General features: G+C 39.5%; 2 protein-coding genes across 5 annotated transcripts in view; one reads left to right on the forward strand and one right to left on the reverse strand.

Moving 5' to 3' along the window:
* Positions 1-1,368: 1,368 nt before the first annotated feature.
* ky (kyphoscoliosis peptidase) lies at positions 1,369-16,677 on the reverse strand. The gene is made up of 7 exons (XM_052151773.1): positions 16,571-16,677; positions 15,790-16,367; positions 15,585-15,699; positions 12,430-12,547; positions 12,151-12,342; positions 11,269-11,459; positions 1,369-5,682 (listed from the first exon to the last, which is right to left on the reverse strand). Exons 1-7 carry the CDS (start codon positions 16,590-16,592, stop codon positions 4,343-4,345), a joined length of 2,556 nt encoding a protein of 851 aa, XP_052007733.1. The 5' UTR covers positions 16,593-16,677; the 3' UTR covers positions 1,369-4,342.
* Positions 16,678-18,676: 1,999 nt separating this feature from the next.
* LOC127661143 (solute carrier family 4 member 11-like) overlaps positions 18,677-20,579 on the forward strand; it is a 123,964-nt gene continuing 122,061 nt past the window's right edge. For all 4 annotated transcript variants that reach the window (XM_052151728.1, XM_052151731.1, XM_052151730.1 and 1 more), the window contains exon 1: positions 18,677-18,881. In XM_052151728.1, coding sequence (XP_052007688.1) covers positions 18,821-18,881 — 61 coding nt within the window. In that variant the 5' untranslated portion in view covers positions 18,677-18,820. The remainder of the gene's footprint in view (positions 18,882-20,579) is intronic.

The following is a 20,579-nucleotide window of genomic DNA, read 5'->3' on the forward strand; positions in this document are numbered from 1 at the left end:
GGGGAACGGAGGTTACATACGTAACCAAACGTTTTAAATTAAGGACAGTAATATTGCTTATATCACACAAATTAAAGATTGTCACATCTTGAGCCGAGCATGTTATGTCCATTAAATCATATAATGAACCATAGTGCCAGAGGAGTTTGTTTTGACATACAGCAAAAATTAAAAGAAAAGATTACCAGTTACTAGTTTTCATAGGCCTCACACGTCACTCTTCTGACAGTTCTGAACCACTGGAATGGACAGCTGCAATTAACAAATCTGACCACCTAATACAACATTAACGTGAATGCACAAGGCAAATGTATCCTAGATGGCAGTCTACATTCGATAGAACTATAAAACAGATATAACACAACAAGGACATGATTGCCAGAGTACCAATTCATAGCCTCAGAATAACCAGAAACAATGACCTAGTATCTATAACCTAGAATCAGTAACACAGATTTGTATAAATCTATTAACTTACCTTAACTTGAACACAAAATTCATGTGTCTCTCCTTGCGAACGAACATCTCCGTCACTTTGTTGTAAAAGTCATCCGCTTGTTAAAGTTTTGATAGCCTCTTTTTTCAATTTTTAATTGAAATTAATTCAGCCAAATTCACATAGGTCTTCGATGCTTACACTGCAGATATCCATTTTGCCACTTAATAACGCATTAGTTATGAGAACTTGAACGTGTTGCCACAAAACTAAAATCACGCCTATCATGTGTGCTTCCATTTGAATGAACGTACTGTGTTGAATGAAAGGGCGGTAAACAATGCTTTGAATCAGAGAAAGCATAACATAAAGTGCTTATACCTGTGGGTGGCACCAATGCGAATAAATCAATAACTATCTGTGCTGCTAAACTGAGATGAAAAATTATGAATTTGAAAAAAAAAAAAGTAGTTTATATAAATTGTTTTTAAAATATTTCATAGTGTAATTTTTCTTTTCACCCTTCTGTTAGGTAAGCACGGCTTACTTTGCTTATATGGACGGCACGTCCCTGAGAGACTCGAATTTAATAAACTTATCAAGTTCACCATGTCGTGCCAATTGGTTAAGTGTTAATCTCCTAAAATGTGACTAGACAGGCCGATCCACAATGTGCTGGAGAGTATAAATCTATGATGGCTTTATGTAACAAAAGGAACAGCAGAAGGAATGTTCATATTTTTTTTATCAAGAAAATTCAAGTTGGATCATAATTTCTTTTTTCTAGTAAGTCTAGTAGTTTATTTGTTATCAGGTCAAAAATCATATTCTTGATAATATTTTTTGTTGTTTTCCTGTAAAAATATACAAAAGAATCTTTAAAACAATATACATTTGATTAATCTTGTTTTAGAAACAACACTTTCTAAGATATTTTGGTTTTTCAGAGAATGTATTTTTAACATGTGTATTTTGTCTTACTGTACTGGCAGAGTTTTTATAGTCAAAACAAGTCAAAAAATCTACCAGTGCTGAAGAAGTAATCCATAGTATTTAGAAAATGTTACTTACCTTGAATAATATAAAGTAATACATTACAAATTACATTTTACAGAATGAATTTTGTATCTGTAGTGGAATACATTTCAAAAGTAACCCTCCCAACCCTGGAAATTAATATTAGAAAAAGTATTTAGTATGCATTTCTCTAATATGTAATAAAATACTGTTTTGCATGTCAAATTCAGGCATACATATACTTCCTTTTCCTGGCCTTCACTTTAGGTCCCTGCCCAACCTACCTCAAAATTCATACCCACAATTCTCTAATATTGGCCACTAAGAGTCTATAAACTCACCACAGGCATCTTCTGTACACATGCATGCCAACACATCCTTGGCCATTAATACAACATGCATTTGGCTCCACCATGGGTCCAAAACACAATACAGATACAAATACAATACCCACATTTCTTTCAACTTACATAAGCTCACTTTATCTCTCCTTGGAGATGCTACCCACCCTTTGCACACATAGCAGCCACTGTTTCTCTCTGCCGAGTGGGACAAGTTTAAGGTTCCGTTTCTGATGCACTGGTTCTGACTGCATCATGTAAACATTACACAGGCCTGCTAGTCCCCCATGGCTCGCCATGGTAGAGATTTTAACACAGGTTGTGTGCAATTCCAGCCAATCCGTTGTTGAAATGTCAGCAGTATGTATATCAAACCGTCTCTCTAGGCTAGAGCGAAATCATTTGTCTTAAAAGCTATCATAGTATTTTGAAGTACTGTACATTTGTAGTACTGTACATGTGTAGTGCAACATTTTTGTATTTTAAAGTGGCAGTTGTTTTTTTTTCTCTCTGCCCGTTTGATCATGCAAGGGGACTGATTTATAAAATGAACAATAATTGCCCCTGCTGTCAGACACATACAGGTCAGAGTGCCCTTTAATCTGGTAGTCACTTTAATCATGTCTCTAACACTTTCAGTGTCTAAGAGCAGGCAATGATATAGGCTCTCTGTGCCACTACACAAATGTCAAATTCACACTTTACATACACTGAGATTAATGTAATTAAAAAATTTTCAAAAACATTTCAAAAACATGAGTCAACACTATTACATCTTGCTCTAGTTTACCCATTCTTTAGGTTACATTCATGGAGCAAGTTCCAAATTTCTACTCAAATAGATTTTATTTTCTGAGACTTTAAATGTAGATGAAAAGAGATACTGGATAATTAAATGGCTTGCAAACATTAAACACCCTTCTCTGGCATGTTCATTATATCATGTTTTGTTATTATATGAAACAAGACCTCAAGTCTTGATAATGGAGCACAACAGTCTGGTTCTGGATTAGAACTCTTTTATGAAGGATTTTACAAAATCCCTATGGAAACATTTATGGGGAAAAAAGAGGGCGGGCATAGTTGCACATTATAGAAAATATTTGCGACATAATGTACATCAATACATATTTGAAACAAACATAATATTGCCCCTATATACACAGCCTGGCCACAAAAAAAAAAAAATCACAGTTTGGATTTAAATAAACCTATAATTAAGAGCCTATGATTGGTTCATTATCACAGTGATTAATAGGTTTCAGCTGGCAAGACTTCTTTTAACCCTAAATGTTACAGCCTGTAGCTTCTCATTTCTTAAACAACCATGTCAGAAGACTTATTCCGTGGTCGTGGAAAACATGTTACTGTGTTTTAGAAGGGGCAATTATTGGCCTGCATCAATCAAAGAAAGCAACTAAGGAACTGGGTTAAGAACCGTCCATCACATTATTAAAACCTGGAAGGATAGTGGTGAACTGTCAGCTTCGCGAAAGAAATGTGGTCAGAAAAAAATCTTGAATGATCATGATAGGATATCACTAAAACGCTTGAAGTCACAACGTAAAAAATCAACAGCAGGAATCACGGCTATGCTTAATAGTGAAAGTAAGAGCATTTCAACATGCGCAATGTGACAATAACTTACAGGATTGGGACTAAACAGCTGTGTGGCCACAAGAAAGCCACTTGTTATTGAGGCTAATCGGAAAAAAATACTTCAATTTGCTAAGGGAAGCTTATGAATTGATGCACCCATCATGCATACTGTGCATTCTGGAGGCACTGTTATGATCTGGGGTTGCTTAAATAGGTCAGGTCTATGCTCAGCAACATTACACAACAATAAAATGAATTCAACTGACTACCTGAATGTACTGAATGACCAGGTTATCCCATCAAAGGATTTTTTCTTCCCTGACAATATGGGCATATTCCAGGATGACCAAGATTCATCTGGCTCAAATTGTGAAAGAGTGGTTTAGGGAGCATGAGGAATAATTTTCACACATGAACTGACCACCACAGAGTCCTGACCTTAAACCCATTGAAAGTCTTTGGGGTGTGCTGGAGAAGCCTTTACGGAGTGGTTTGACTCTCCCCTCATCAATACAAGATCTCTGGCAAAAATGAATGCAACTCTGGATGGAAAATAATGTTGTGGCGTAGCATAAGGTTTTTTAAACAATGCCACAACAAATGCATGTCATAGTCAAAGCTAAAAGCGGTCCAATTAAATATTAGAGTATGTGATGTTTTTTTTGTCCAGGCAGAGTAATACTAATGATACAGTTAGATTGTCAAAATAGTTGCATTAATTACAACCTGACTGCTCACACTGAATTCAAGTCAGATATGTATTTTACACATTTCCACTTACATTATGCAAGATCGAGATTGAAAAAATCAGATTAACTGTAATTTTTGAAGTTCACACTGCCATCCAAAAGATCTGTGTCACATGTCAACAAAAAAAAAGAAAAGAAAAAAGATTTGGGCAACATTCTGCAGTGTGAATGTAGACATTGTCCTCTTCACAGATGTCAATTCACAATTCACTCTTCAGGTTAAGGACATCAAATATCATGAGAACATGCATATCATTGGTTTCTTTGGTGACAGCAGCAAGCTTAAGTTGTGTGTCGTTTCCAGTGAGAGCTTCACCTTCCCAAACTCTGCTCTTATTCATTTTCAGATCCGTTCGTTTCTCCCCGACAACACACACTCTTTGGGCACCTGGTACCCGGACACGGAAACTCACCATGCTTTGCGGAGCCAGCACACCTGAACGTGGCTCTAACAACACACACCCTCTTCCCCATGCTGAATACACAAAAGGGAATGGATCTTCAGGCCTATCACACACATTCCTGATAATGTAATCACACAGCAGTCTATAGTCTTGTTGAGGTGATTTGCGTCCATAAAGACCAAGTCGATAGACTCCGCCACTAGGTGTGCACACACTCACGGTTACCTTAGTGTCTGTAAATGTCAGAAGTACATATCGGGATAGAGGAAAATGGCCTTTCCTGTGCTGCTCAGCACCTGGATTCTCTGCATAAAGAGCTGCATGTATTTGCAGGTCTGGTGAGTCACAGTGGAAGGTGATGTTGCAGCGACCCTGTGGTGCATTCACTATCGCCCCTGTATGGCTAAAGTGGGATAGTCCAGCTTCTTGAGTACGCATCCCAGGACCACACCACAGGCCAAGGTCAGCGGGATACAGTGCATTGGGATTTAACACTTGGGTCTGACAATGCAGCAAATAGTTCCCGACATTTTGAAAAGTTCCACCTTCACTGACGTAATCCCGAGCGAACATAGAAAGACGGTAAAATCCTTTGTATGGGCACATCACATTGCACACCAGCTGGTCTGCTGCTATTTGCAATGCAAGGCAGCGCCTGGCCACAGCAGTGCTAAGCTCATGATGAATGAGCTCACACACCATCATCAGAGGTTGTGATGTGTGTAGGATCACCTTGCACTCTCCACCATCACCCACTTCCAAAGCTTCTTCTCCTCGGACACTGCAGCTCTTGATGCCTAGTGCCGATGTCCCGGCTACTAAGCCCCAGCTAAGGTAGGGGTTATCAGGCAGGTGCTGCCTCTGCTGTATGCCCGTACACTCCAGCTCCAGTGAACAAACCCACCGCAGAGCACCAGGTTCACTCTCTTGCTGGGCAAATAGCTTAATCTCGTAGGCTCCAGGTTCCAGGGGGAGTAATCGCAGCTTCATCCCATGACGTGTCACTGACAGGACACCACAGGAGCTGTCGAGCTCCTCCTGCTTTGGAGCTCCTGTCTGAGGATCCCGCTGCCTCATTTCGTATGAAAAGGTCAATGGTCTGGAGGAGCTCATGGACACAAGTGCCTCCCCGTTATCTGCGAAGAACAAATTGTGATATATTTACAAAATGTTAGTGATATTGTACCATGCATACACATTGCAAAATTTTGGGAGTGACACACGCATTTAAAGATGCACTCAGTATTTTTTAATGCATGTCATCTTGGACTTACACTGACACCTTGTGGCATGGATGCAGAATCATTCAAACGCAATAGTTTGTGGTTACCGATACATTGTAGTTGTTTCATATTCCCAATGTAGGGTATCTAGGTTCAGGTTTGGGGAATGTACAATTAATTTTAATGATCGTAATCAATGATTAATCACACGGTTTGAACTAGATAACAATACATACCAAATTGCCCCAAAAAGGGCTTATATAGTCCGCTTCCAATATATATAGATAATTAAACACAACGAATTATAATCAATTAGGAAGATACATCATATGCAGACAGGCTTTATAAATTTTCAGAACACCTTAAGGGAATTGACCCGTATCGCAACTAACCAGTTCGTCCAGCGAACCGCTTTGCTAAATACTCTTGATCAATTCTCCAGAATGGTTTATTCTTAGTTATAAGCTTAATCATCAAAGCACGTTAACTTACTTTGATAATATCAGCTCGTAGCTTTAGATTGCACATTGAAGAGGCTTTGTTTTATGACCAACAAACACAGACAATCAAGCGTATAATTGGGTTTAATACAAGGAACTAGGATATATCACTACACTTAACAAACAAACATTTAACATAGAATAAACATAAAACAAAGTGAAAACAGTAAGGAAAAATAAAGAGATTACAGGGAGCAAACTTGTTACAACAGTTAAACCTTCAGAGCCATCAAGGAGTTACACACTTTAACGCATTGGACTTTAGATGAAATAATACTTGCACAATGGACCTTTGTGTCGCTGAACAAGACTGCGTGTTTATCGTGTCCTCGTGGCGTCCGTGAGATGGAGGATTTCTCTTGGTGTTTCCCCGAGCGTGGGTCGCTCGCAGGGAGTTCAAAGCATCTTAGGAGGAACGGTTGTTGTTGCTGAGAGAGAGTCCTTTCACCCGGAGGGTATCGGATTGCTCTAGAAACGTAAAGTGTTGAGCTTTGTCCGAAGACAAATAAAAGACTGAGATAAACGCCAAATAAAATAAAAGACATGTCTGACGAAAGTAACACAAAGAAAAAGCAAGAGAGCTTGGAGAGAGATCAGAGGACACAGGACAAGAGAGTAAGAGTGAGAGTAAGAGAGCGATTCAATGCCGGATGCTGACTTTTAAGGTAGGGAGGTCACACCTCCTTTGGGAGGAATGGCCCAATGGGACTCCTCCGTTTTGGGCGCGAGATGGTTCCCTTTGTCTTGTCACGGCTAGTCATTTGCATGATTTACGACCAGGTCAGGATTTTGGGTTGAATCACTCAAAAGATGGTAACACATAGCAGAATACAATTTTAATGTAACCTTATATTTATATTCAGCTAGGACAAGTCGTAAGGTTTAATTTGATACCAAGAAGCGTGTATTTGGTGCACTTAAAAGGTGAATATAGATACTTAGGCTCTTTATTTAAGCCATCAGAGTTTAACTAACACAACTTACAATTTTAACTAGTTTGATCTAACAACAAAAATACACAAGCATATGGGGATAAAACATATTTCCTTCAAAATAAGCCCTTCTGGGTTTTAAATGAAAGAAACGTGTGTGTCTCTCAACTTTTCACACTCCTTTATCATCTAAGGAGGGGGGTGTGGGGCGAGTCACATGAGTGGGGGTTTTATGACCCTTCGCAAGAATGTGTGCATTGCATTCAGAATCAATGAGTCCATGATTCTCCTTCATTCTCTACACCAATCAGCCATGATTAATTTCATACATGAGTGAAAAGAGGGCTGTTTATCTTACAATAAAATCGTAATACATTTGTCACAATTTAATATATATATATATATATATATATATATATATATATATATATATATATATATAATACATGACAGTATCATAATTTAATTGAGATTGAAACTGCGCCTAACGCATGAGAGAGAAACAGCATGTCCGTAAGAGAAAGCGTGATTAATGCAAGTTAAATTTCAGTCTCTCTGGTACTTTATAGAAGCATTTCTTACCGCACTGATAAATGCTGTTCCAGAGTTTGAATTTATTTAGATGACCTGCTTTGTGTATTATTGGACTGTTGGCATAATATGAATACAGAAATAGATTAATACAAATATTGATGAGGGATCTGAATTATCAATAAAATATTAAACATTGCAAGTATATACAGTATATACAGTATGATTATATCGTCACAGCCCTAAGTGAAAGTGTCCAATAACAGAGTAGTTACTGAGATTAAGCGACTGGTCATGTGGTTGGCTGGTCATGTGACACTAACATGGCAGCCCCCATGAGGGAACCCTTACCATGTAGAATACAGTAAAACAGCTTTTATAAAGTTACTATTATGACTGGAGTCTTCATCTCATGTGTTATGATCCCTGGTTGTCTGCCCCTTGTTTCTCGTGTCGCCGTCACGGACTCCAACTCCCATGATCCCCGGCTCTCATCACTGCCTGCCCCGTTTCATTGTGCTCACCTGATTGTCGTTTTGTCATCATCATGTCTGTGTATTTAAACCCCGCTGCTCCACCATTCCCTTGTCGATCGTTGTTTGCTCATGCTTGTTTGTAGATGTCTGCTAGTTGATGTTTTGCTTATGTTTGGAAGTAGTTGTCTTGCCAGCCTTGTCTTGTTCACCCAGCTCATGTACCCCTGATGTTTTCATGTTTTAGTTTCAGTTTTCCCATCGTGGATGTTTCCTTTGTTCCTGTTTGTCTTGTTTTCACTGTTGATTAATAAACCCGCGTTTAGATCCTCACTCCTCGTCTGCCTCCTCCTACTTGCGTTACAGAACGATCGACCAAGATATGGATCTAGCGGTGTCATGAGCCAACTGTCGTCTGCTCAGCTTAATGCAAGAGGACCGTCCTGTGGAGGACCACATCTGCGATTTCCTCGAGCTAGCGAGTGTCGTGGACTTCCCAGACTCCTCCCTGGTGGTTTTCTTCCGGGCCAACCTGAACAGTTCGCTCAAGGAGTGGTTGCCACCGGCGACGCGCAGCTGGACGCTCCGCGAATTTATGGAGGAGACTCTGCTGGCCTGCGACTCGCCGTTCACTGTGGGCATCGTCGAGGAGGACCCTGCCTCTCCTCCCACATTGGTGACCCTCCAGTCATCCATGGCTCGTCCCTTCACGCCTGCCCCGCCTGCCAGCGAGCCAACCCCCACGCCTGCCTTGATCAACGAGCCGGCGCTGCCAGCTTCGTCCGCCCGGAGGAGGAGGAGGAGAGGAAAAGCCTCCGCTCCCCAGTTCACGCCTGCGAACGTCAGTGGGCCAGTGCCTGTAGCCTCGAACGTCAGTAAGCCAGTGCCTGTAGCCTCGAACGTCAGTAAGCCAGTGCCTGTAGCCTTGAATGTCAGTGTGCCAGCGCCTGTAGCCTCGACCGTCCCAGAGCCAGCGCCTATAGCCTCGACCGTCCCAGAGCCAGCGCATCCCGAGCCTTCCAGGGCTCTGCCTTCCGAGCCTTCCAGGGCTCCGCCTCCCGAGCCTCCCAGGGCTCCGCCTCTCTAGCCTTCCTCGGCTCCGCCCCTTGAGCCTTCCACGACTTCGATCCCAGAGCCTTCCAGGGCTCCGCCTCCAGAGCCTTCCAGGGCTCTGCCTCCAGAGCCTCCCATGGCTCCGCCTCCTGAGCCTCCCTCAGCTCTGCCTCCTGAGCCTCCCACGGCTCCGCCTCCTGAGCCTCCCACGGCTCCGTCTCCAGAGCCCTCTACGGTTCCGCCTCCTGAGCCACCCATGGCTCCGCCACCACAAACCTCCATGGCTCCGCCTACCACGGCTCCGCCCTCGGAGTTCCCCATAGCTGTGGTCCTGAGGCCGACTCCCAGACCTCCCGAACCTGTCCTGTGGCCAGCCCCCAGGCCTCCTGAGCCTGTCCTTGCTCTGTTAGCCAGCTCCCAGGCCACCTGACACAGTCCCTGTCTTGTGGCTTCCTTGGAATGCCTGCCTGCCCTCTGTGCCTCCTTGGACTGCCTGTCTGCCCCTTGTGCCATCATGGACTACCTGTCTGCCCCTTGTGCCCCCGTGGACTGTCTGGTTGCCCCTCGTGCCCCCTTGGACTGTCTGGTTGCCCAGTGTGCTCTCCTTGGTCTGCCTGCCCCCCCTCACTCCTTGGACGATTGTGTTTTGTTCTTTGTTTTCACTGTTGATTAATAAACCCACGTTTAGATCCTCACTCCTCATCTGCCTCCTCCTACTTGCGTTACATCATGTGAGTGGTCATGATTTTATCCATGTGTTTCAAAATTATGATTAATTTCTTTAGGAGTAGAACTTTAAATATGGTAGTGAATCTCATAAATTATTGTGTCCGAGTCCCGAACAATGCTAGGAACACTATTGCAAAGTTTAGGTGTCAAATAGGAAAATAATCTTCTTCCTTTTGTGGATTTTCATATTCTATATACAGTTATATTAAAGTTCTCACAATATTAATGTTAATCTTTTCACAATATTCTCACAATATATTATATAATATACAGATTAAAGGAGTTTTTTCCAAGATTGCAATAGTTGACAGTTATAATCATGGCAACATTTTGGTGTCTTGGGGGTGTTAACAAGAAACATGGATGCTTAAACTGTGTGGTACTAGCTAGTTTTGATGAAAGAAAAGCTGTATTCGCATCCAGCAAGTTTCACTAAGCTGTTGACAGAGGTGCCGGTTTTGTTTATGCTTTTTTTTTGTTTGTTTATTGACCTGGTTTTTGGCCAAGCTTTGTTTAAGCTGCTACTTTTAAACCAGCTCTCCCTGGACCATAATATGGCCGCAGGGCTGGTGGGAGAAACTATGATGGAGAGACACATTATCAACAGTTGTGGATGAATCAAGACACATACCTCTTTTTCTGTGATTTGCTAGAGCTGTCAGTGTCCAAAAGTGGTGTCATTGTATTAACATAACTGTAATAACGTAACATAATATGAACTGTGTTCAGTTCAGTTCCGTAAGAACTATGCCGATTTACATAAATGTGATTGTTACTACCTGATTTTTCTGGAATTTGTGAATTCAGATGCAGTTGCTACTACTGTAAATTACCAAAATAACTCAATGTCTACAGAACATAATTAAGCACTCAAAAGACAAGTGCCATTTAGCTGCAGTGTTCACTTGGCCATTCACTACCTAAAGGGTACCAGCAGAAGCCATGTCAAGACATTTTCTTTCTTTCTGTTTTCACTTTATATGCGTGCTTGCATTTGCTGCAGTGCAGGCTATAGCGGTATTCAGGAAGTTTAAGTTACACTATGTCTCTCCTTTCTTCCCATGAGCCTGTCTAATCTCTGCAGCAAACTGTCTAATCTATATTTTCTCAGAGCTGCTCAACACGAGCTGATGCTAGCAGGCACATATTATCCCATTAAAGTGTGAAAAATATTGTGTGCACTTGCCTAATCTTCCATTTTGTGAAAGTGAATTTATTCTATTCTGTATGTCTGTAGTTCTGTTTATATCATATGCGATGTGTGTGAATATGTGTGTGCACCTGTGGTTGTATTGTACTGTGTGGGTTGTGTGAGGGTCAACCCAAACTGATAAAACGCTGAGGTCTTCAAGGGTCTCTTTTCAAATTCTTCCATGGAGATGGGTGTGGTAAGTAGTTGCCAGGTCTGATCATCCGGAAAATGTGAGTTTATAAACTCACTAGGCTCAGTCAGGAAATAAAAGTCATCATACCTGAAACAAACCGACATTTATAATAAATCTTTTTGTCTTTAGATTGAGATTCACTGTTGGGCTATTACACATTTAACTCTGGGTTAAGGCCACTTGTAACACTGGGTTAAGCAACGTTTCACACTTGTAATTTTAAAGCGAGTTAAGCAACATTTTACCCTGCATTTATAGCACTAGCCCTGAAATGCAGAGCCAAAGGAATATAGTGTGAAATAATGCAAGAATGCTACAACCAGTTGTTTAGCAACAGAAAATAAACCATAAACTAAACAGTGTTTGCATCATTAAATATTCATGGGCTTTTTATAGTCGATGAGTAATTCACACACTCTTTACTTTCAGAGTCTGAGGGACATATTTTATATTTAATATTATTATTATTTGTAGTATGTTTCAGAAGACTGAAGACAAAGTGGATTTACATTGAAACATTTACACAGATAGAAAAGTAGTTATTAAAACAGATACTGCGTTGTATTCATCAAATCAATCATCATAAATATATATTTTTTTAAATTTGAAATTTGAAAATGAAGTGTGAAATCTCAAAAACTGACGACTAGGATTCATTACAAGTAACAGCATGTACAAATACACAAATGTATGTAAATATTACTAACTGTGTATTTGTCTATGTATATAGTAGGTGTATTTGATACTGCGCAATAACTGACACTCTCAGAGGCCTGACCTCTTCATAAATGTTTGGGTTTCCATGTTGACAGTGCCAGCTCCCCAGCACGCATCAAGCAGCCACCACTGTCCCCCAATGAAGACGGCATTCCATGCATGATCGGAATGCTTCTTGGCTAAACTGAGCCCAGCCTGGTATCCAACACCTTTGCTGTACCCACTCACCTCCACACACTCAATGCCCACCTCCCTAGAGAAAGATAGAGTTCAGAGGTGCATACTACAGGCATGCTGTTTGTGTGTGTGTGTTATGTTTAAATTTGTGGCAACTTGTTACCTGCACATTTCCACACAGAGGCAAGAGTATGCACTACAAACACCCTTTCCCTTCCTGATAACCTCATCAGGAGAGCAAATCTTCTGAGAAAGACCAAGGTATCCCTCCAAATCATACTCTATATAGACACACACAAACACAAAGGCTATGTTCGAAATAGCATACTACATTTAATATTTTTGCAGTATATAGTATATATATATATTGTACAGAGTATCCATACATGATGAGGGCAAACGGGCTAATCAGCCGAGGAGAGGGATAAATGCAGTTATATTGTGTGTGTTTATGTTTGTGTCTTTTTGTTTGAATTCTAATTAAAATATTACTTTGAATGTTCAGCCAGTTCCCACATCCTTCTTTCCCATTTTAACCCTATTACGCCATACTGTATAGAATACTGTATATCACAATACAATGCGCTCCACTTGACCTTCTATTTCCAGTGTGATGAATGAACAGCAATGATTTTTAATGTCTGTAATTTGTGTCATTAATCAGACTGCCAAAAGTTAAAATATTTACACAAAATTTAAAATAAACTATCATTATTTTATCACACTGCCAATTTTTTATTCAAAATTTTATTAAAAATGTGAAATAAGTTGGAGAGCTGAAGCACCGAATGTCATCTGATGGCCTCAGAGAAATGACCCGATTGAAATACAGATATAATGCAATTTTGTCACAGAAGGTGCAGTTTTGGATATTCTGGGCAAGGCTTTTTTTAGTCGGGTGACAGGGAAGCTTTTGGCTAGATATATAAAGAGTCATTTTCTACCATTCTCTGAGTTAAATCTGCTGGTGGTGAAATTTTTGCCATTTGCCATTGATATTAATAATGCTTTTAAAGAATTCTATCTCGATCACTACAGTTTCATGTCTTAATCTACTGATGAAGATATTGGAAACTTTGTGGAACCATTCGATCTCCCTAAACTGATGACTAAGCAAAAAACATTTCTTGTTTCTGAGATAACCTTGGAGGACCTTGGTGAGGTAATTAAGGCCTTGCCTACAGGGAAGGCTCCGGGCCAGATGGCTTTGCCAGTTTTTTAGATCTTATGCTACTGAACTGACTCCACTTTTGCTAGAAGTTTATATGGAATCATTAAAGAATGGAAAGCTTCCACCAACCATGACACAAGCCCAGATCAGTCTGATTCTTAAAAAAGTTATCGTCCAATTTCCCTAATCCAGCTAGACATTAAAATATTTAAAGAAATGTGGGCTAACCAATTAAGTAAAGTTATGACATCTCATATACATACAGATCAGATGGTGTTTATTCGGGGCCGCAGCTCTTTTGATAACATTAGGTGTTTTATCAATATTATGTGGTCAGTGGCGAATGATCAGAATCCCATCTCACCTGACGCCAAAAAGGCATTTAATATGGTAGAATGGGATTATCTTTTTAAGATTTTGGAAATATATGGGTTCGGGAATACTTTATTGGATGGATTAAGTTACTTTATAGACACTCTGTAGCAATGGTACAAAACATTTTATTAATTTCAGGGTTGCCTTCTTTCCCCATTACTGTTTTGTCTTGCCCTGGAATCATTAGCAGCCATGATAAGAAGGGAAGATGATTTTTCAGGGGTGATGGCAGGAGGTGTGGTGCATAAGCTTTTGCTTTACGCTGATAATATTTTATTATTCGTCTCCGACCCTACTAGATCTCTGAATTGCCTCCATAGGATTATTAACTCCATTTCTAGGGTCAATTGGTCTAAATCCGAAGCTTTGGCTCTGACAGCGTACTGCCCAGTATCGGCTTTCCAGCCAGGCACCTTCCAGTGGCCCAAACAGGACATTAAGTATTTGGGCATTTTATTCCCAGCAAATATGCCTGATTTAGTTAGAGGTAATTTTGACCCCTTAATAAAAATGTTTTCGAGCGATGTGGGCAGGTTGGCTTCATTACATTTATCTTTGATTGGGAAGGTTAATGTTATTAAAATGAATTGTATTCCAAAATTCAACTACCTGCTACAATCTCTCCCTGTTGATGTCCGCCTCTATTTTGTTTTATTATTATGCTTTCAGTCTCATACATTTGGCTCATTGGTTGCTTCCTCCTGAAAGAGCCCCTCCCTGGTTTTGTATTGAACAGGTTCTTGCCCCTATTTTGTTGCAAAGCCTTTCTAATAAACTAATCGGAGAAGCTAAGTTACATCATGTTTTTCCACATTTGCACTCGATATTGACAAAAGTTTCCAGAGTGTTTAATTCAGACATTTATTTAAATTATATTATATTATTTAAGGGTAGGGTTAAATGTTAAATATTGATTTGATGTATATGTGTTGTGTTTTCAAACATGAAACTACATGGCACAAGCTGATCTTTCCCTTGAACATCTGTTAGTCTTTTAGCCAATCAGCTTGTGTTCTCTTTCTTTGTTTCACATTTAAATTGCCTCAGTTGTTTGCAAGTAAGACAGTTTCAATGCAGCGTCTTATGAGAGACTCTGTTCTCTCTGAAACTCTCTACTAGATCTGCTTCTCAAGAATTGTATGTAATCTATGTCTCATTGTGCAGCAGCAGCATGCCCTACATACTTGATGCCACATGTATTATGGATGTTTAATTGTGCAGCAACATGTCTTACATGATCAACTCATCATGTTGGTGTTCTAGCAGCAGCACGTTTTCGTATTTGCTCTACAGCAGCAGAGTAGCAGATCTACCAAACCTACCAACTCATCATATCCATTGAAACACCTTATTCCGAGAGTTTTCATTACTGAATTGTATTTATTTCTAAAATGATCACTTGATGGTACACACATGCAACATGATGAGGTCATGTGACAATGTAATATCCTGTTTGAAATGTTCATAGTTGCATGCTGTATACTGCCAATTTTTTGAAAAAAGTGAAAAAGTAATTTAATATCCCATTCCAAGCATAGCCACACAAGCATTGTATATGTTTTCTACCAGAGTGCATAATTAAAAGAACAAGTCATGCCACCAGCATATAAGCTATTCATAGTCACTCTTTTAGCAATGTGATTGTGAGTGAAGCTAGCCAAGTAACACCTCAGCAGTGATGATGTTAAGACAACTTATGTCAGGAGGTACAGTATATTCACAATTGTGATTTAAGTTCATGCATGAACGTCTAAATGTGCAAGTAAAATTACCAATATTATGGCATAGCCAGATCCATATGGCCCTGAGTTTCTCCAGATCATTTCTGGCCCCCTCAGTGACTGCACAAGCAATATTTTGAGCAGAGAATACTTCCAGTTCCCTCAACTGAAATACACATACTGTATTTATGCATAAATGTATGGTTAATAAGAAGAAAAAAAAAAGACATGTTTTTGTGTGGGTTTTGTGTTTTACCTCCTTTCCTTTCTTGATACAGTATTTGTCTACTTTGTTGAAAATCTCAGAGCTGGAGAACAGGAGTTTCCTGGGTTTCCTTTTAGAGGAGCAGACTCCAGGTAGATAAGGTCTCCCAGGCTGTGTGCCAGGGCTGGCAACTGAGCGGGGTTTCACCATCTCTTCTTGGCTCTTTATCACAGTACTCCTCTTCCTTACACTTACAGATTTTGCTGCACTCTCCACGGACAGTTGCCTCTTTGTGGTCGGCCGTTGCTCCTCGCAAAACTTCCCTTCATAATTCCCCAACAATAACTTATGTGAAACAACATCATCTTGTAATGGTACAGTGGTTAAGAGCTTTGTCTGATTTTGCTCCACTAACTGTGATCCTCCTTGGTCACTCTTGGCTGTGCTGGTGTTCTCAGCGCTCCCTCTGGTCTGCACTATTTGGCTTCCAGATGCATTTTGAATCTCGTATTTCTCCCCATTGTTTTTGACTTTGAAGTCAAAGTCGTGTTTCTTTGTGCCATTGTTTGAGTCTGTGGTTCCTGTGAGAATTGCAGATTCTTCTGCTTGGATGCCTTCGTTGTTGTTACCTGTTGTGATTGGTTGTTGATCAGTTTGAGGTTGATGCAAAGAAAACTTCTCAGCCACTATTTCCATCATCCCACTTGTTAAATTACTTTAAATCCAGAAACTAACATCTGATGAGATAGCAAACATCCTTGTGATACCTCTAACTGTCTCTTAAAGAACTTGCAGACTGCTTATCATTTTAGAACACACTAGAAACACTTACCTTTTTTTAATGTGAAATTCATACCTCTGGCCTGTATGTCACTGTCAGAAGGGTTTGTAGTGGAGATTCATCCAAGTTTTGTTTTCTGTTGTAGGGGTCTGTGCATATCTATTTTCGAACTCCCAGTGCCCACCCCTATGAAAGGATTTTGGGCTAAAAATACATTTGGACTTATTATGATGACCAATGGGCTCAAAGCTACAAGAGAGAGAGGTTGAGGGTGAGAGAGAAGGGCATCAGATGTAGGCATGGAGAATGTCAAGGGTTCTGGGTGGTACAGATAAAAGTATTAGGTAACAAACATGTGTATACAATGTCTATGTTGCCACCAAAAATGAAAATTCTGAAATAATTTACTCGCTATCAAGTCATTGCAAAACTCATTTGACTTTCTATAGTATAACTTTAGAAGACTTGAAGTATAGTGCATGAGTTGTATGGACTATTTTAAGGTACTTTTACTTTTAAGGTACTTCTATAGCATTACTTTTTACTTGTTTTTTGTCCTTGTTGGAGCTTGTCATCCCCTGGTCACGATTAATCATTGTTGTGGCAAGAGCTGCTTAATGTATATTCAAACATTTCTACTTTGCATTCCAAAGAAAAAGTAACAACATAATGGTTTGAGCAACATGAGGGTGAGTTAATAATGACAGAAATTTCATTTTGAGGTGACGTATCCCTTTCAAATCTTTATTAAAGCATTTGTATGTATGTTTAGTTTGCCAAAGGTAAAGAATAGAAGCAAATATACTGTAGCACAAAAGCACACACAATCATAAAAGTAATTCCTTCAGTGCCAGCCCTGGACTGGTTGAACCTTTTCTCCAGATGACTGTCCTTCTGTTAAAAAACTATAGATAAATCACTGATATGGAAATTGTAGCTGACCTTAATGGAGACTGTCACTATGTGCTGGGAAACAAAGCAGTTCTTATTGCCATACATAGAGACCCTTCCTCCCAAAACATCCTCATTGGCTCGGGCTCTGTGTCAGACAGCCTGTTGGGGCCCCTCAAGCGTTGTCTTACATACCCCCTCTAGCAGGCTGAATTACCCCTGACCAATTACCCATCGGCAGCCAGCCAGAGTAGCAACCGTTACAGTTGTGTATTTATTTAGTTCTCCTCTTCAGGTTCTGGAATAAAACTTATCTCTGCATAGCATTTTCCTGTTTCTGGCTGGTATTAAGTCTATGCTGCTTTAGTGATAGCTCCAAACACAAATGAAAAAAAAAAAAATGATGTGGACATGGTCTTTCTCTTGCTGGGGGGGGGGTACGCCCTCCCCTTCATACAAAAGTTTATGCTGCATGTGTTCTATCTTCTATATATTAACACCTGATTCATCAGTTAATTAGTGGAGAGCTCTATGAACTCAACTGGGTGTGTCACATAAAGGAGGCATCCTCAATGTCTGTGCTATGGTATGGACAAGGATTAAATAACCACTGCACATATCGACAATTCTATTCAAAATTTAGGCTAAACTACTCTAAACAAAACCTTAAAAATGTGCATCATGTGGTAACATGAAAAATATTATTTAACATCACTGAATCAACCAAAATAAACTAGGTTTTAGGGATTATAATTGTTAGAAATTGCTCCATTATTAACAACATTTTGCAAGCAACTACTTTTTACAGTGTTAAAGCACCATCCAACACATCAGATTCCTGAATAAAGAAATTCGTAAAGGAATCGTCTATGAATAAAAACTTAAAAGAGAGAGAAAATGTCTTGTAGCACATCTCTACCGCTGCTGTAGGGCAGTTGGGCACTTATGCTGCGTACCCCTCGCGCTCTCTAGTGGGGAAGTATTCCCGCGATTAGTTTTAACGGATGCTTGTCAGTTATCACTCCATTAATGTGATATATTCAAGAAGATAGTACCCAGGAAAAGCTATACTAATAATCAGTTTCCTTCCTATAATTTACTCAAGAATGTTACTGACTGACATCAATGTCCATACGCGTCGTCCAGTCTGTCGTTTCTGCAGCGTGATTGGTCCAGATTAGCGATTTTTTTTCTTTTCTTTCTTCCACGTGCGGCACTTTGAGCTCTCATGCTGTCATGCTCACCTGCTGAACACTCGCGCGCACCACTAAAATGCCTGTCTGTTTCACACTCCGGAGAAAAGATCAATTTGACTAGGTAGTTTGGATAGCAAGCTGAAGTAAATCTTTATATAAACCTTCCCCTGGATGTGATTTCTAACATTAAAGGTGTACCAAACGGCAGGACACAATGAAAACGGATGAAGACGGAAAAGACATGACGGGAGTGACTGTAAATCGATTTGCTGAAGGTAAGAACACTTCTTCATTAGGGAAAGAAGAAAATGTAATAATAATTAAAAAAAAAAACATCCGAGTATTTATGGAAATATACTTGGAAAATTGTTGTAGCGTTTATGATGTTGACGATATAAGATGAAATGTTTTTGTAAAAGCTAGTGAATGTATTCTCCGAAAGTCATACGTAAATATTACAATTAAATAAACAATTCTGTTTTCAAAAATGTTCAACGGTAACCATAATTTCCGAATAAATCCCATAGTTTAAATACTAAAGTTATTGCTACTGCTTTAAAACCATTATAAGGCTACTTTTAATTCTTGATTGATTTATTTATTAATTTATTTTTATGACAGTGATGGCTGTACAGTAAGTTACCATAGTGTTGTTGTAGTAAAAATTATTGTAGTAGCTACTGTATTGTATTACCATTAAGTCCATGGTTACTGTGGTAAATCAGTGTAAGGGCCTTGGCATTTTCCATTTAGCAATATCCCTTAACCTTTATTATCACTGTCTGTCATTGTCCCATTATCTAGAACATGTTATCCCAGACTAGCACAAGGCCAACTTTATAGTGTTTGAGTGATAACTACAGACAAACTTAGGCCTAATTTTTCATGATTTAGTTTTCTTTGTATATACACTGGTGGCCAAAGTTTGGAATAATGTACAGATTTTGCTGTTTCTGAAGGAAATTGGTACTTTAATTCACCAAAGTGGCATTCAGTTGATCATAAAGTATAGTCAGGATATTTCTGATGTAAAAAAAACAGCACCATCACTATTTGAAAAAAAGTCATTTTTGATCAGATCTAGACAGGCCCCATTTCCAGCAGTCATCACTCCAGCACCTTATTCAATTGCTTATCCAATTATATCAAACACAGTTGAAAGCTATTTGGTTCATTAAATTAAGGTTAATATTGTCTTTGTGTTTGTTTTTGAGTTGCCACAGTATGCAATAGACTGGCATGTCTTAAGGTCAATATTTGGTAAAAAATGGCAACATAGAAATAGCGTTCTCTAGAAACTCAGCAGTCAATCATTGTTTTGAGAAATGAAGGCTATACAATGCTTGAAATTGACAAAAAACTGAAGATTTCATACAAAGGTGTACACTACAGTCTTCAAAGACAACTGACTCTAACAAGGACAGAAAGAGATGTGGAAGGTCAGATGTTCATCTAAACAAGAGAGTAAGTACATCAGAGTCTCTAATTTAAGATGTCCTCAGCTGACAGCTTCATTGAATTCTACCTGCTCAACATCAGTTTCATGTACAACAGTAAAGAGAAGAATCAGGGGTGCAGGCCTTATGGGAAGAATTGCAAAGAAAAAGCCACATTTGAAACAGAAAATCAAAAAGAAAAGGTTAGAGTGGGCAAAGAAACACAGACATTGGACAACAGATTATTGGAAAAGAGTGTTATGGTTCTTAACCCCATTGAGCTTTTGTGGGATCAGCTAGACTGTAAGTTGAGTCAAGGAAGCATGGCGTGAAATGTCACCTGTGTATCTGGACAAACTGACAGCTATGGCAAGGATCTGCAAAGCTGTAAGTTCTGCACGTGGAGGATTTTTTGATGAGAACTCTTTGAAGTAGTTTAAGAAAACTACTTCAAAGAGTTTAAAAAAAGTTTTGAATTTAAAAAAAAAAATCGTAATACTAATTTTTACACGTTATTAATGTCCTGACTATATATTG

The sequence above is a fragment of the Xyrauchen texanus genome, chromosome 20, assembly GCF_025860055.1.
Source record: "Xyrauchen texanus isolate HMW12.3.18 chromosome 20, RBS_HiC_50CHRs, whole genome shotgun sequence".
NCBI classification, from domain to species: domain Eukaryota; kingdom Metazoa; phylum Chordata; class Actinopteri; order Cypriniformes; family Catostomidae; genus Xyrauchen; species Xyrauchen texanus.